At 41.4% G+C, this 15,353-nt stretch overlaps 1 protein-coding gene across 2 annotated transcripts in view; it reads left to right on the top strand.

Annotated features, from left to right (window-relative positions):
• The window catches only part of RELN (reelin), a 282,830-nt gene that overhangs the window by 197,827 nt on the left and 69,650 nt on the right, over window positions 1-15,353 (top strand). For both annotated transcript variants that reach the window (XM_061467364.1, XM_061467363.1), the window contains exons 21-25: window positions 613-805; window positions 3,242-3,354; window positions 9,672-9,809; window positions 10,669-10,855; window positions 13,232-13,437. In XM_061467364.1, coding sequence (XP_061323348.1) covers window positions 613-805; window positions 3,242-3,354; window positions 9,672-9,809; window positions 10,669-10,855; window positions 13,232-13,437 — 837 coding nt within the window. The remainder of the gene's footprint in view (window positions 1-612; window positions 806-3,241; window positions 3,355-9,671; window positions 9,810-10,668; window positions 10,856-13,231; window positions 13,438-15,353) is intronic.

Here is a 15,353-nt window from a genome sequence, read left to right as displayed (position 1 = left end):
GGCTTGGTGTGTTCCAAACATTGCCACTGGCAAAATTATCTTCTTCAATCCACTGGATAATGTAACTCTTATATCAGCACATCCTGCAGAAAAGAAGCTGAGGATAGGTGATATTAATTCTGAAACACAGTCAAAAGTCAGTGAATGCGTTGCATATAGAATCACTTGAAAATCAATGGAATGAAAACTCTATGTAACAGGAATATTTTAAACTAAATGCAGTGTATCTTTACCGTCCACTGTTTGAATGAAATTGCAGCTGTTCCTATGACATGACCTTAGGCAATGCACACTCCTGAGGAATGAGTTTTCTTTATGTTGTTTTTTCTGTACGTTATCCTTTGCTTGATCCTAAGTTGATCCGTGATACAAAGAACATATAGTAAGTACTAAGAGAATAATTCAGTGTTTCACACTCTGGGGTACAACAGGGTCTTCCTGGTAATGTGCAGAAGTTCCAACAGAAAGAGGCTTCTGTGCATGATCTCATACCATGTGCCAATCCACAGAACAAAGAAAGAATCATTGCTGTATTTAACACAGAATCATTCAGAATGTTGCCTTCTGATTTAGTTTTGGGATGGATTCTGATTCTTTCCTTACATATTTCAGTTTTACAGGAGATTCAAAGTTAGCTTCTAGTATGCGCTATGTGGAGACCCAGTCTATGCAGATCGGAGCTTCATATATGATACAGTTCAACTTGGTGATGGGCTGCGATCAGGCGTTTACTCCTCACATGGACAACCAGGTGAAACTGGACTACTCCACCAACCATGGCCTCACGTGGCATCTTGTTCAGGAGGTGAGGCTGGAAGCGGAGACCTTTGTCTTCCGCAAACTGTTTATACAGATTTCACCTGAAGTATACTTGTGGCATTGAACAAAGGAAGATGTTTTCCTCATTCCACTTTCTGTAAAGAAATTCTCAGTTGGAATCATCAAAATTACTAACATAAATATTTAAACTGTTATTCATGATATTTGGAAGAAAGGTGTCTGAGAGCCTGAAACACAGAACTGTGACAGAAATGAACCAAGGTTGAGAAAATAACTGGGCCACAATTAGACAGAGCTACAGAGTAATGGCCAAGATCTTTGTTGTGCTATTGCTTTGTTTTTCAAAGTAAAATGCATCTACTGTTCCCTGGCATTTAAATGGATAGAAATTCTTTCTGCCCTTGTGCACAGCCATTTCATAAATGGAAAGCGCATTCCTTTGGGGGATTTAATGTAGAATGTTTCATCTCCCACCCCTGGTTCAAACACAGTCCAAGGCTGTAATGACTGTCTGTTTCCCAGTCTCTGCTATAAGTGCAAATAGCAGTGCTGGCTGCTATTTCCCTGTGTGGTTCAGCCGTGTCTTAGCACAAATGTGAATAGTGCATTTGGCCATAATTTGCACTTTTTTTTCCCCTCCTATATGACAAACTGGACTTTCCCTGGCCTCAGGGTGAACTAAGCAAGGTCCTCCGGCTGCGCCTAAGCAGGTTCAGAGCGTGTCGGGGAACTTGTCCTGGTGCCTTTTCACTGCCTGCTCTCAAGGCTCAAAGAGGGATTTGAACATCCAGTCCCACATCTTCTATAAGCAATGAAAGCATTATTGTTACCTTTTGCCTTGCTGTGTTTTGCCACATTTACTTTTGATGGGCAGGGTAGAGAAATGGCAAAAACTGAATTTTAAAACTGTCTACATCCAAGTAATGCTTTCTTACTTTAAAGAGAATTCTGAGGAAACCTATAAATACTGTGTGTTCAGGTGATGTTTGTGTCTTTTATACCTGCAGGCATCATCCTGGTGCCTAAGAATAGTTCCTATCCGTGGGTGTTTGGAGTTTGTCCTTGCCATCAAGATCATTTGCCTTCAGATATTAGCATTCATTTCCTCTCTCGTTGGAGCTGAGTTCAGAGAGAAGAACTTGCAACCAAACCATTTTTCTCACACCACCCATGTTGCAGTGATAAAAGACTAATAGAGATAGCTATTTGTAGTATATTTCAAGGACATAATCTGGTAAATACACAAAACACTAATTAATTAAAGTGTTTGAAAGTTTTGTTTGAAAGTTTTGTTTGCTTCATGAGCACTGATCAGATCCTGTTTTGTAAGTTCTCTTAGGGGAGATGAATCAATGAGAAATGTTTGAAAATTGCTGAAAAGGATATTAAGCCTTTAGAAAATCTATTAAAAATCACCACAACCACACAAAAACCAACAGAATAAGCTATCAGATCCTCATTTAATACTCTTAAGATATTTGAGCAATATATATCTATGAAAAATAGTGTCATATCTCTCAGAGAGGTAGAGACGGTCAGGAGGAACTCTGCTGTGGCAGTAGTGGCAGAAGGGACTCTCTGGATGGGTAGCTAGAAAAAGAACACACAGGTTGGTAATAACACTTTATTAATACTTCATCAAAACCATAGCACAAGAATTTTGGGTGCTGTTCTGGCAATGTATAAATAGATGAAGGGAATATTGCAGAAAAAAATGGAGTAATATGGGAAGGGCAGCTCTAGAAAATGGTAAGAGTCTGTTGGGATAATGGACTTAATTATATTTTATATAAAAAAATGTAATAATGATCAGATTTTGTAACAAGAAAAAAGAAAATTGAGAGAACAGGCCTCTCTAAGAATCTGAGTTAAATGCAGAAAGAATCATAGAAGCAGCAAGGGGGAATTTACACCACTTGCTATAGGTGTCAAAGGTAATACAGCTGCAGAGCATGGTAAGGGCCTCTGGAGGCAAATTCATTAGACCATGGTTGGCTGCTCTTGTGTGGCTGTGTTCCTACTCTGCTTCCCACTGCAGCTGGAGGAAGTGGGGGAAGCCAGCAGCTCCAGGCAAAAGATTGAAAGTAGGTCTCTAAAATGACTGGTACAGTAGTCTTTCATAGGCTTATTCCATACTGGACTTGTAGACTTTGTAGTCATCCCTAGATGCTGGGCTGAGAATAGTGAGATAAATGAGGTAGACATCCTCATGGGGGAAAGCAGCACATTCCTAGTTACCAATGCTGAATTCTTTAAGTGTGTTATATGACTTATCCTGAATTGTACTGCCTTTATTTTTCTGAGACATTTCTCTACATCATGCCAGGATTTTTCTGCTTCTGTGTCTTTCACTCCAACATCTGGACCCTGGCACACTCCTGCTTCTAGAGTGTTTAATCCTTGCTTCTGTTCCCAATACTTCCTCAGTATTAAATCTGGTTTTGAAATGTTTTACTTCAAGGAATGTCTTCCCAGTATGCCGAGCTGTCAGGAGTTTACATCAGCAAGTATTTACCACTCCAGCGAATTTACTCAGTGGAGGAGAATCACCGTCCTTTTACCACAGAAGACTTGGTGAGCATTTTGTTCATCTTTTTAATTCTTTTAGGGGGAGATGCAGACAAAACATCTACTTTCAAACTACTATGACAAAGATCAAGCCCTCCTTAAATCATATTTAAGCTGGTGGGTTGGGTGCCAGGGTACCAGGGCTGACCCAGTTGCAAGTATGTAACATAAAATACATTCCTTATATAATTAGAGAATGAAATGTTGGTGAAGTCACCAGAAACTATTGTTTAGGATTGTTTTTAATACATGCTGTGACTCTTCTAATAAAGTTCAGACCTTTTCAAAAATAGTGGCACTTGTCTGTAAATGCCCCACTAAAGGAAGGCTTTATTTTGCACATTCCTTATTGTTTACATCTTCAGACCAAAGCCTTGTATAAACAATAACTAATGATTCATTTCTGGGAATTTTTACCTTTTGTTTCTTTTTATAGCATGTCTTCAAAAATAACATTCTCTTCTGAAAAAAAAAAAAGAGCAACAGAAATAATCAGAAAGCCCAATATTATTCATCTTATTGTAAACCAAACTTGTTTTGCCTGCCCTAACGTTTTTATTTATTTAACTGTATGATATCTTCCATTATTTGTTTTTAGAGTGTTATTCTAACACACAAATAAGAAGTTGACATAAACCTCAATAATCTTCAGGGCTTCCTGAATTCCTTATATTATTCCAATTAGAGCTACACTTTGATTATGTTTGACCTGAATCCATCACAGCAATTGCATGAGAGCTTGCGGAGATTAAGTTATCATTGTATTTCTCTGTCCTTCATCATTTTTATGCAGTCTCCACTGCCTCAACACAACTTATTTCTATCAACCAACCGACAATAATACCTTCTTTCAAAAGGTCATTTTTACTGCCAATATTCAGAATTTCCCATTCCCAGGCAAAACATCAGGGGCAAATATTGAATCCTTAAAGTGTATCAGGTCAGATAATACCAAATGGAACAAGTAAATCTATGAAAAACTGCTTCGTAATTCGATTATAATGTACTAAATTTTATACGCCATTATGTGCCACCAGCTGTAAAATCTGTGGCTCACATAGGCATTTAGGAGTTTTAAAAGTGTCTATGATTTTGCATGTTATACTCTAAAATAGATTGTTAGTTTTAAATTTATTTCTAAGATATATACTGTACTCAAAGTTGTTACTATTATATACTGTACAGTTGATAATACGAACATTGTGGGCTTTTTTTCTTTAGGGTCTAATAATTCTCCTCGGTGTATGAGGTGACAGAAGCAAATAATTCCATTTTAATTTAGGAGACAGTGGGGAGAAACTATGCTGAAATAATAGCTGGCTTCCTGTTTTGTACTGCGCACAAATCATAAATATTTCACACTCTGTCTTATATCTGAAGGGATTCCCGTCTGTTAGCAGAGTTGTTTGTAATTAAGGTACAAATTCCCACTGAACATTATTTTGTCCTTCATAAAACACACCTTCAGAATGACTGTGTTGTTGTATGGCATAATGGGGGTAAAGAGGAAGGATGGCCACGTTACCCACCAAAGCAGCCCAGCACACCAGATGCATCTCAGACATTTTCCCTCTATTTTCCCTCCTTTCCACAGGCAAGGAGCAGACTGAGAACTCAGTCGTGCTTTGGGTTGAGATTGGGAGGGGATTTTTTTGTATTTTTAAGGTGTGTTTACTAACAGAGGGCAAGTTCCTGCCTTTACAAACTTGGGGGTTACTGGTGAACATTTAATGTGCAGACCTCATCTGCTAGCCTGGCCACACAGAGGGCATCAATCCAGGGGGCTGGTAGTGAATATGCTCCATACGGTTCTCTTCCGGGCACCCGCCTTCTCCTCTCCCTTACCCACCTGCACTCCTCTGCAGCAGCTACGCATGGGATAAAACTTAGTAATGACCAGGAGGAGCAGTGCAATGGGAAGAGCCAGGTCTTCTGCATTCCCAAAACAGGGATGATGGGAAGGGGGCTCTGGGGACTTTCCTTCTGGCTCAGCCCCGCAGCCTGCCCTGTGCTTACTGCTCAGGGAGACAAACCACCTAAAGAAGGACTCAGGTCCTGGGCTTGAGATTTCATTAGCCTTGCTCTGGCCCGTGACAGTCTCAACATGCCCTTGCACCTCTGCACAGCCCTGCTGTGATTGTTGGAGTTTTCATCCCTGCATGCACAGCTCTTTGTTGAGGGTTTACACCTTGGGTGCGCAGCATCAGGCTGCAGTGCTGTGCTCATGCAAGCAGAAAATTGTTCATAACAGCACTTATTTCTCTTGTAAAACTTTCTGGGTGTGATGGTGTTTCTGCACATCTGTAGATGTTCTGCATCTGGCAAGTGTGAGTTTACAAGGTCCCTGTGTTATCCAAGATTTTGGATGCTAGGAAATCTGCTGCAACAGTGAGACTTGTACTGAAGAACTGGAATGTATGCACCTGGTCGCTGAAATTGTATTGTACTTGAACTGAACATTTCTAACACTGATGAAAATTAATTCCAGTTTTATGGGAGGCATTTACATATGAACAGGGCTTAATGAGATACAAGCAGCTGTCAGTTGCCGACTTCATAAACAAATCAGCACCTAATGACTGAATGAGAGTTTCAGGATAATTGGGTAAATGTAATTATGGTAACTCAGAAGGTAGCAAATGCAATTTCATCAGCTACAAATTTGCATCACATCGTGAGGTTTCTTAATATCAAGAGAGAAGACAATGATTTTATTTTAGCTCACATATCTGAAATATTTCGCAGCAGAAAGAACATAATTTCACTGGCAACACTTCTGGGATATGATTTCCTTATGCTTATGTAAAATGTCACACAACAGCAGTGACTTTTATTTGACATCAACCTGACTTAGATATAATGTCATCAGAAAGCCAGATTGCCTTCCAGTAGCATTGAAAAAAGAGAGATTGGACCTGGGGAGGTTTATTTTGCTTGTAATAAAATGCTTTCATGACTCCTCAATATGGTGCGGTGCCCAAGTGGTGACTGTCCAGAAAACCAGTATTTTATCACTGAGAATGCAGCTGACACTCAGCTCCTTATTCTCTTTTCTTAATTAACATGGCTTTTTAAAATTGTCGGTTACCATTTTTAACAGCATAATCCTCTTAAGCTGTTGTTACCTTGAGGTGCAGAGCGGCCGTGGAAAGCTTTCAAAAACAGTGAGCAGGACCAGCTTTTCAGCAGCACTGATTTAGCAATTGTGAATTCAGCCTAACGTGTCATCCCTTGCCCAGAGAGGAATCTGAATCCATGAGACCTCTTGTTGCCCGCAGCCATGTGATGACCCCTTCATCACCCGGCTGGGTGGGAAGGTGAGGGCATCCCGTTGCCTTTCTGTATCTTGGAGGCTGTGGGATTTCCCACAACAGGGAAGCTGTCCCTGGGGAAGAGCTCTGTTTGTCTGCAGTTAGAAACAACCACAGCTCTCTAGGATGTGGCTCCCTGGAGACCATCCCCAGCCGCCCAGCTGATACACACACCTCTGTTTCAGCCACATGTTCATCTCCAGGCAGCAATGCAACTCCTCCCTTCCTCCCCTCCCCTTAAATGAGGGAAACAAATCTCCTGCCATCTCTGCATTCATATGGGGAGCTTCTAACTAATGAACAGAGCTGAGCTGGGAACAGTCCCACAGTGGTGCTGCACAGGGGCTGTCTTGGTAGGATTTCAGGTGTTGTGCTCCCCTGGGCACAGAGGTGTACGTTATTACACCCACGGGTAGGCTCTCCCTACTGTTTTGTAGGGTAGGTGTGAGCCTGGTGCCCCAAAATCAGCTGCGGTTCAGCCACACAGCCACCCTACAACAACATTCACACCCAGCAGGAACCAGCGAGTGGCTGAGAAATGCTATTGATGCTGGAGCTAGCAGCACTGGGAGCTGTTCAGAGAGCACCACCACTTGTTGGGACACTGTGAGTCTTCCACAGGATGGTGAAATTTCCCCTGTATCACTGTAATTCCCACCCCAGTTTTCTTGTGCTGGGAGGTAATGCAGGGGGAGGTTCACCTGCTCTAATACCTTTCTTTGCTTTAGTATTGTTATTTTCCTCAGCACATGTGAGAGCTAACACCAGTCACTACTGCTCTTTCGGAGCGCACAGTCTCTGTCAGGGCTCTCTGTGGTGCCACTGATGCTCTGTAGCAAGCATAATACCATCACTGAGGTGATGTGCTGGCTTCAGAGCACTCCAGAAATGAACAGTAAATAATGGTGGTGAATATTGACTGTCCATTGTTCCTATGCAAGCTTAAGAAGTCCTTCGTGTGCATATTACTGGCATCGTGCACTTTTAATGGGTAATTCATAGCTCTTGTAATGTAACCCATCAGTACATTGTATCCTGAGGGAGTATTTAGTGGCAGATCTAGCACTGCATATTAGCTTTGCATGCTGTAAGAATGCTTACATTATTTGCAATACCAAGCAGATACTTAAAACAGAGGGAAAAGGTGATTTCAATTAAAAATAAAGCCCTTGGGCAGCTTAATGTGTTTTTTGAGGGAGTTCAAAAGTGGTATTTTAAAAATTTCTCCAAGCATGTGATAAACTGATCTTTGCATGCTTCTAGTATGTGACTGCTTGGCTAAGTGCTCTGCCATACTGTCCATTCTAGCTGCAGAGACCTCTATTCAATTTTTCACATCCTTTCGTGTGAGCAAGGTGACTCAGACACCTTTACAATATTCATTTTAATAGGTCTTATTCTACATAAATTTTTAGGGGTGGGGCAAAGAGCTTTTTCTTTCAGATTAGGGTACTAGCATTATATCTGTGCCATCATAATGTAGCCATATGGCTGAGAAACAAGCTAGGAAAGAAGCTCCTACTTCTTGTAGGAACCTGCTGCTTCTCATTCTCAGCCTTCCTGACCAGCCCTTGGCCAGGCACAGGCCTGTCTCTGTTTAAAGTCTGATTTTTTTATTGTCCACAGTCAGCCCTGCTTTCCCTGTCCATCCTCTCCACAGCTCTGTGACCCAGCCTCAGCGCCCACATTGCCCCCACCACACCTTTATTTCCCAGACCCATCATGCAGCCAGGATGGCCCCTTTTGCTTTGTCACAGTGAATGATTTCACACCTTTGTTTCACTTCATCTGCAATATATTTTTCTTAATCTCATTCTGACATAAGCATGGACTGGAGGGTTCCTGTGCCCACCAAATGGGAGTTGCCACTATCAACACCTGTAACCTGTTGGATGCGCACAGGTTGGCAGGGCAGCTTGGAAAGACTCCATGGCAACAAATATTACTCTTCTCATGATGCAGTTTCTTCCCCAGCCTTGGTTTTTGAGGGTGGTGGATGTCAGGCTGGGTTTGGCTAGCAGCAGTCACTTGGCATGGAAAATGTCATTGTCACATTGGACAACCTCCTAGAGGACCAACATCAAGCAGCATCAAGAGGGCCAACATCAAGATATTTGCAATACCTACTTGATATTGCAAATTATTTTACAGCATGCAGGGTGAATAATGTTACCTTACTCCACTACAATAAAGAAAGCCAAAGCTGTTGAAAAACTATTTAACTAGAAAGAAGAAACCACAGTGAGGTTTTCCATTTGAAGAATGTTACACATGCCCAGACCTTAGCTATATATAGGCAAGTAATTTAATCCACTCATTCCCTACAACAAACCTGGGGTGTTACAGATTCTGTTTGAGTAGTTGGCTACGAGCAAGCTCTTTAAGCTCTTTGCAGTGTGGAATAAAAATAGGTACTATGAAATAGGATTTTGTCAAAAACTTGTGATCGCAATGCCACCAGTGGTACGTGAGCAAAATCTAGTTTGGAATCATCCCGACAAAAAGAAATTTCTATTACCAGTCAAAACCAGTCAACTATTGTTGAATGGAAATAACAGTATACAAAGGGGAGAAACACACTCAACAACTTTCATAGTATCAGAAGAAACCTTTATATGTAACTTACAGCCTGTTAACTGTGACCAAAGATATAAAAATCACAGTCATGTCCTAGACCCATCTTTCTAGTTTTGCAACCAGTGACCCTCCCAGATGGCACTCAGTAAAAATCCAGTAACATTCATTGACAGGTTTATCATAATGTACAAAGTTCCTGTAACACCTCTGCAGCCTTCCTCAGAAATGCCATTAATGACTGGAAAGTCCATTATATCGCCCTGTGCAGCTAGTGGTATCATCTAGTTCATTTACTAAAATCTTTAGTTGTGCCAGTCTTTGCAGGCTGGGCTCTGATTGTGATATCAACTTTATTTTTTATAGCTGCATTTTATCTTTTTTTTTCCTACAGCTCTGTACAGAATCACAAATTAAAGCATTGTTATTGGTTTTAAGGTCCAGCGCCACACGTTTCCGCTGGAGTCAGTGCTACTACACAGCCCAAGATGAATGGGCCTTAGACAACATCTACATTGGACAGCAGTGTCCCAACATGTGCAGCGGACATGGCTGGTGTGACCACGGTGTTTGCAGGTATAAAACCTTTGCCAGTTCCTCTTAACAATGGTCTTCTGATACTTCAGGTATCCTACCATTTTGCATCCTTTGGGTGTGGCTAGTTTTGGTGGGGCAGAGGAGAAGGGAGAGAGGGCTGTTGTTCTTACTTTTAGTTTCAACATTAACAAATGAAAGTATTATAGGGAGTTTAGACCATTCATGCAACATTAACAGCTGGTTACTCCAAACACCTCTCTGTCCAAGAACCCATAACCTTGCCAGATCATAGAATCATAGAATAGTTAGGGTTGGAAAGGACCTTAAGATTATCTAGTTCCAACCCCCCTACCCTGGGCAGGGACACCTCACACTAAACCATATCACCCAAGGCCTCGTCCAACCTGGTCTTGAACACTGCCAGGGATGGAGCATTCATAACCTCCCTGGGCAGCCTCTTCCAGTGCCTCACCACCCTAACAGGAAAGAATTTCCTTCTTATATCCAATCTAAACTTCCCCTGTTTAAGTTTTAACCCGTTACCCAGGCATTGAAAGAGCTTTCAGTGACATAGTGCTTCACTGCTACAGGTGTCCTGATGGCCTCTCGGGCACTTTGCACAACCAGGGACCAGCTCAGTCCTGGAGCTGTTTTGCTGGATCAGAAGGACACCAGGGACCAGTTCAGCACTACTTGGCAGCCACTGTCATCCTGGGTGCAACACCAAAGGCACAGACTGCTGCCTGCCAATGTCAAACCTTCTGTATACCACAGGGTATTTTAGAAATAAGATACAGCTTTTTTATCCAGCTACTCTAGATCATTTCCAGGATCCTGAAGTAATTGTCAGTGTCAAATGAAGTCTTTAACAGCTTCTTACATTTACACTTCCTTCCAGGTGTGATTCGGGGTTTCGGGGTACTGAATGTCAGCCTGAAAATCCCCTTCCTTCGACCATCATGTCTGATTTTGAGAACCCAGAAAGCCTGAAGACAGAGTGGCAGGAAATTGTTGGGGGAGAGGTTGTCAAGCCTGAGGAAGGCTGTGGGGTCATCTCATCTGGCTCCTCGCTCTACTTCAACAAGGTACTAAACGAGGGATAGGAGATTGGGAAAGGCATGTACTGCAGGTTTGAATGGAGCACAATGTGCTTGCATGGCAACAAAACAGAAGGGGGCAGAAAGCTGCATGTAGTATGAGAAGTGCATTAAACAGCACAGCTGTGCTCTGCAGGTAAAGAACAAATCAACCAAAAGAGATAAGGGAAGGACTCGTGCATTATGTATTCAAGAAATACCAGCTGTAATGGAAGGAAGTAAATTGCCAGTGTGCTGGGAAGTGTGTAGATTCATACTGTCTTAATTGTGCATTTTCTGTTGTAAGACTCAGTGCTTTCTCAACATGCAGCAGCTCCCATTTGTTTAGTCTGTACAGTTGTGGGTGAAGGATGGAGATGCTTGTTTCTCTTTCCAGGGGACAAGCAGCTTAATTTGAGGTCACAGGATGAAAACTAGTGAAAAACGACTTTTGGGAAGTGGTTAGCCTGTAGGTTACTCTTTTGTATAACTTGGATGCTTTGCAGACAAAAATAATAGAGTAGGAAAGAGATATGGGGAATTCTGCTAATTAATATCAATTATAAATAAAAATAAATCTTTCTAACCAGATGTAGGATTATGGGTTGTAATTACATATGTATTTTTTATTGTTGCTCCTTAGATCTAGTACTGGGTTTGGTTTTGTTCTTAATTGAAAGGAAGAGTTTAAATGCAGCTATGTGCTTCTCTTTTAAAGGTTTGATCAAACTGCCACTGCTGTCATGAGAGCCAGATCAGTCCCAGAAGAATAACTCAATATGCAACGCTGTGTAATTGCGTGTTGTTTACCTCATTACAAAAATCTAACCCATGAAATAATTTTCAGCACTCCTATGTAGTCTCACATCCAGCTCCCCTGGAAATGTAGCTCTGCACTGAAAATTTCATAATAGACCAATCAGTACAACTAGCTAATTGTGATAATTGGATTTTCTTATGTAATTGTCTTCTCTGTTAGATGTTTTTCCTTCTGGCTCAGTTCCTTATGCCAAGTTTCTCCAAAGTAGTTTGCTAAATTAGTATTAACCTGCTATGATCTTTCTTCTGATTTCTGCTAAGGAGGAGTGAAAAACTCATTTAGACATTCCTGGCCCCTTTCTATTGATCTCTAAGGGATAGGTTATCATTCATTTCTTGAGTAGTAGCAGTCTGTGTGCCATCAACAGAAGGTGGTTTATTTAATTTCTGTTCAGATCTTTTTCAAAGTGCTCAGTGGCTGTGTTGGTAGATAATAAAAGAATATTTTTATAGTTGCCCAATAGTTCTGGATTGTTTTAGGAGCTCATATTCACAGGTTCCATTTTTCTTTTCATTTGCTCAAATAGCCACTTTTTATTTGAATGTCTAATGTTTACTACCATAATCAATTACTGCTGCCAGAATTAATGTTGGCTTTGTTCTGCCGACTCTCTTGCTTTTGTTTTACAACTCATTTTAATCAATTGTACATGTGTTTGCAATACAGACCTGTTTCAATTAGCCCCTGCAATTCCTCTGAGGTTTTATGTTGCTTGTCTGTGATTAACCCTTTGCCAGGCAGAACTGCTGTGGGTTGTAGGTAGGAAAACCCACCTGGGATAGTTTTACAGCCAGAGTTTTATCCACTGCAGGTCAGTACATTGAATACCCTCAGCTAGCCAGGACACACCTGTCCATGGGGCAGCAAGGGTATCTTCATTCAAGGGTATCATCTATCATCTTCATTATCCATTCCTAGTTTCATTTTGTGATGATGACTTCAAATTCCCGTGGGTCTCCAAAGGAAGCTGTGAAAGCAAACTACCAAAAGATTGTCATTGCCACCTTGGCCAGTATTAGCCATGTGGAGGTGCACTGGGAAGCTTGGGGCTGCACCCAGATCTGAACCCACCCAGATCTGAACCAGCACCATCCAGGACAGATTTGCTCAGCTGAGGATAAACCACCAAATAAACAAAAACAGTGGGTGTAATTCAAGGCCAAAACATTATGACTGTATCCTAAATGAGCTTCTTGAGTGTCAAAGGATTCTTCACAGGTTTAAGTTGTTGGGTACAAACTAACCAAGTTTTGAAAACACAAGCATTCAGCTTCCAGAATAGATGAAATAGTTGTGTAGAAATTGTGTTGAGGAGTTGCATCATGTGTTGAAATTTAATAAGAATTCCTGTGGGATCACACCAGGGTGATTAAGACATAAAGGATGGCCAAGCAGAATCATTGTCTGAAAGACAAAATAATGCCATATTAATACAAAATTCAATGTCTTCTGTGCTGTGCAATTTTCTGTGCAATGTTAATCTGTGTTGGACTTTAAATAAGTCTATCCTCAGTGAAGGTGTCCTATTTAATACTATTATTACCCCTCTGTTCTTTGTACTGTAGGCCGGAAAAAGACAGTTGGTAAGCTGGGATTTGGACACAACCTGGGTGGATTTTGTCCAGTTTTACATCCAGATAGGAGGAGACAGTTCTTCATGCAATAAACCAGACAGCAGAGAAGAAGGTGTGCTGCTGCAGTACAGCAATAACGGCGGAATCAACTGGCAGCTACTAGCAGAAATGTATTTCTCTGACTTCAGCAAACCCAGGTATAATTTTGGTCTAAATTAAATCCATACTGCATCAGCTCTTAAAAAAACCCACCCTATTTCTCAGTTTATGAAAATGTGAATAATAAATTCAAGTTACAATGCTTAAAAGCCATCATTATATGAAAATGTCTCACGCTGCCACAGTAAACTCCCATCACTAGAAAGGAAAAGTCTAATGAAAGTGGGCCTTACAAAATCTGAAGTACAATACAAAGTCTCCAATCACTCGTTTCCTGTGTGAAATATGACTAAAATGCTAGTATCTGCAAAATATTAGGAGCAAATGCAGAACTTGCCCAAAGGAGGTGTAGAACTCTGCCATTTCCGACTCTGGTTTCAGATCTAACGAACATATATTAATGTCACATACAACAAAAACTCCTTTAAGGAAATATTTAAGGAGAAGAAAAAATCATGTTCAGCATTTCAGATTTGCTGTAAGAATGCATTTGTCTACATGTATTAACATGATTTCTATTACCTGTATTTCATATTTTTCAATATGTAGGTAATTATATCCTCCCATCTTGTCATTTTGCATTGCAATGAACAATGTTTTCAGGAGAACTTCTATAACTCAGCAAACTGTCCTTTTCTAAAGTGATCTTGGCACATGGAAGTATAAAAGCAGTGAACTTTTGTAGAACAGACCAGATCAGAACCGAACCGAACAGAACCAAACTGAGCAGAACAGAACAGAGCATAATAGAATAGAAATCATTATTTGGAATGGTTGTAAGGGACCTACAATGGTCATGTAGTCCAGTGGGATGACCAAGAGTTAAAGCATATTGTTAAGGGCATTGTCCAAATGTCTCTTAAACACTGACAGGCTTGGGGAATTGATCGTCCCTCTAAGGAAGCCTTTTCCAGTGTTTGAGCACCCTCTCAGTAAACAAATGCTTCCTAATGTCTAGTCTAAATTTCCTCTGGTGCAGCTTTGAACCATTCCCATGCATTCTCTTACTGGATCCCAGGGAGAAGAGACCAGCACCTCCCTCTCTGCTTCCCCACCTCATTAAGCTGTGGGGAGCAATGAGGTCACCTCTCAGCCTCCTTTTCTCCAAACTAGACAAGGCCAGTGTCCTCAGCCAATCCTTATAGGACATGCCTTCCAGCCCTTCCACCAGCTTTGTTGCCCTCCTTCGGAAGTAAAAAAGTATCTTTAAATCCTCCTTAAATTGTGGGGCCTGGAACTACCCACAGTACCCAAAGTGAGGCCGCACCAATGCTGAATACAGTGGGACAGTCATCTCTTTTTACCAGCTGTTTCTGCTGTGTGCCATGCACCCCAGGATGCTTTTTGTTCTCTTGGCTGCCAGGGAACTCTGCTAATCTCTGTAAAGCCTGCTGTCGACCATCTCTCCCGGATCCATTTCTTCAGGGCTGCCCTGCAGTCACTCTGGCCTGACATTACTCCATCATAGGTGCAGAATCCAACATTTTGACTTTTTAAATTTCATCTCATTAATCACAGCCCAATGCTCCAATTTGTCTAGATCTGTTTGCAGATCTCTTGTCCCTCAAGAGAGTCAACAGCGCCTCCACATTTGATATCATCAGCAAACTTGCTAATGATGCATTCAACTTCTGCATCCAGATAGTTGCTAAATATACTGAACAGGATTGGCCCTAAAATTGAACTCTGAGAAGCACCACCTGGGACCAATTGTCAGCCCAGTGTAGCCTCATTCACTACAACCCTTTGAGCTCTGCTTTTGAGCCAGTTCTTTATCCAGCTCACCATGAACTCTCTTATCCCATAGCTGGACAACCTGTCCATAAGGATGCTGAGGTACAGTATCAAAAGCTTTACTAAAACCCAGAATAACTTCATCCACTGCCTTCCCTTCATCCACTGCATGGGTCATTTAGTCTCTACTTTGTCAAACTTACAGGACACATGCAACAAA

The sequence above is a fragment of the Pezoporus flaviventris genome, unplaced genomic scaffold (genome assembly GCF_033815535.1).
Source record: "Pezoporus flaviventris isolate CSIRO_AGI_PZ_B2104156 unplaced genomic scaffold, CSIRO_AGI_Pfla_v1 ptg000045l, whole genome shotgun sequence".
NCBI classification, from domain to species: domain Eukaryota; kingdom Metazoa; phylum Chordata; class Aves; order Psittaciformes; family Psittacidae; genus Pezoporus; species Pezoporus flaviventris.
Note: the sequence above shows the minus strand (reverse complement) of the source record. Positions and strands in the feature narration are given on the sequence as shown.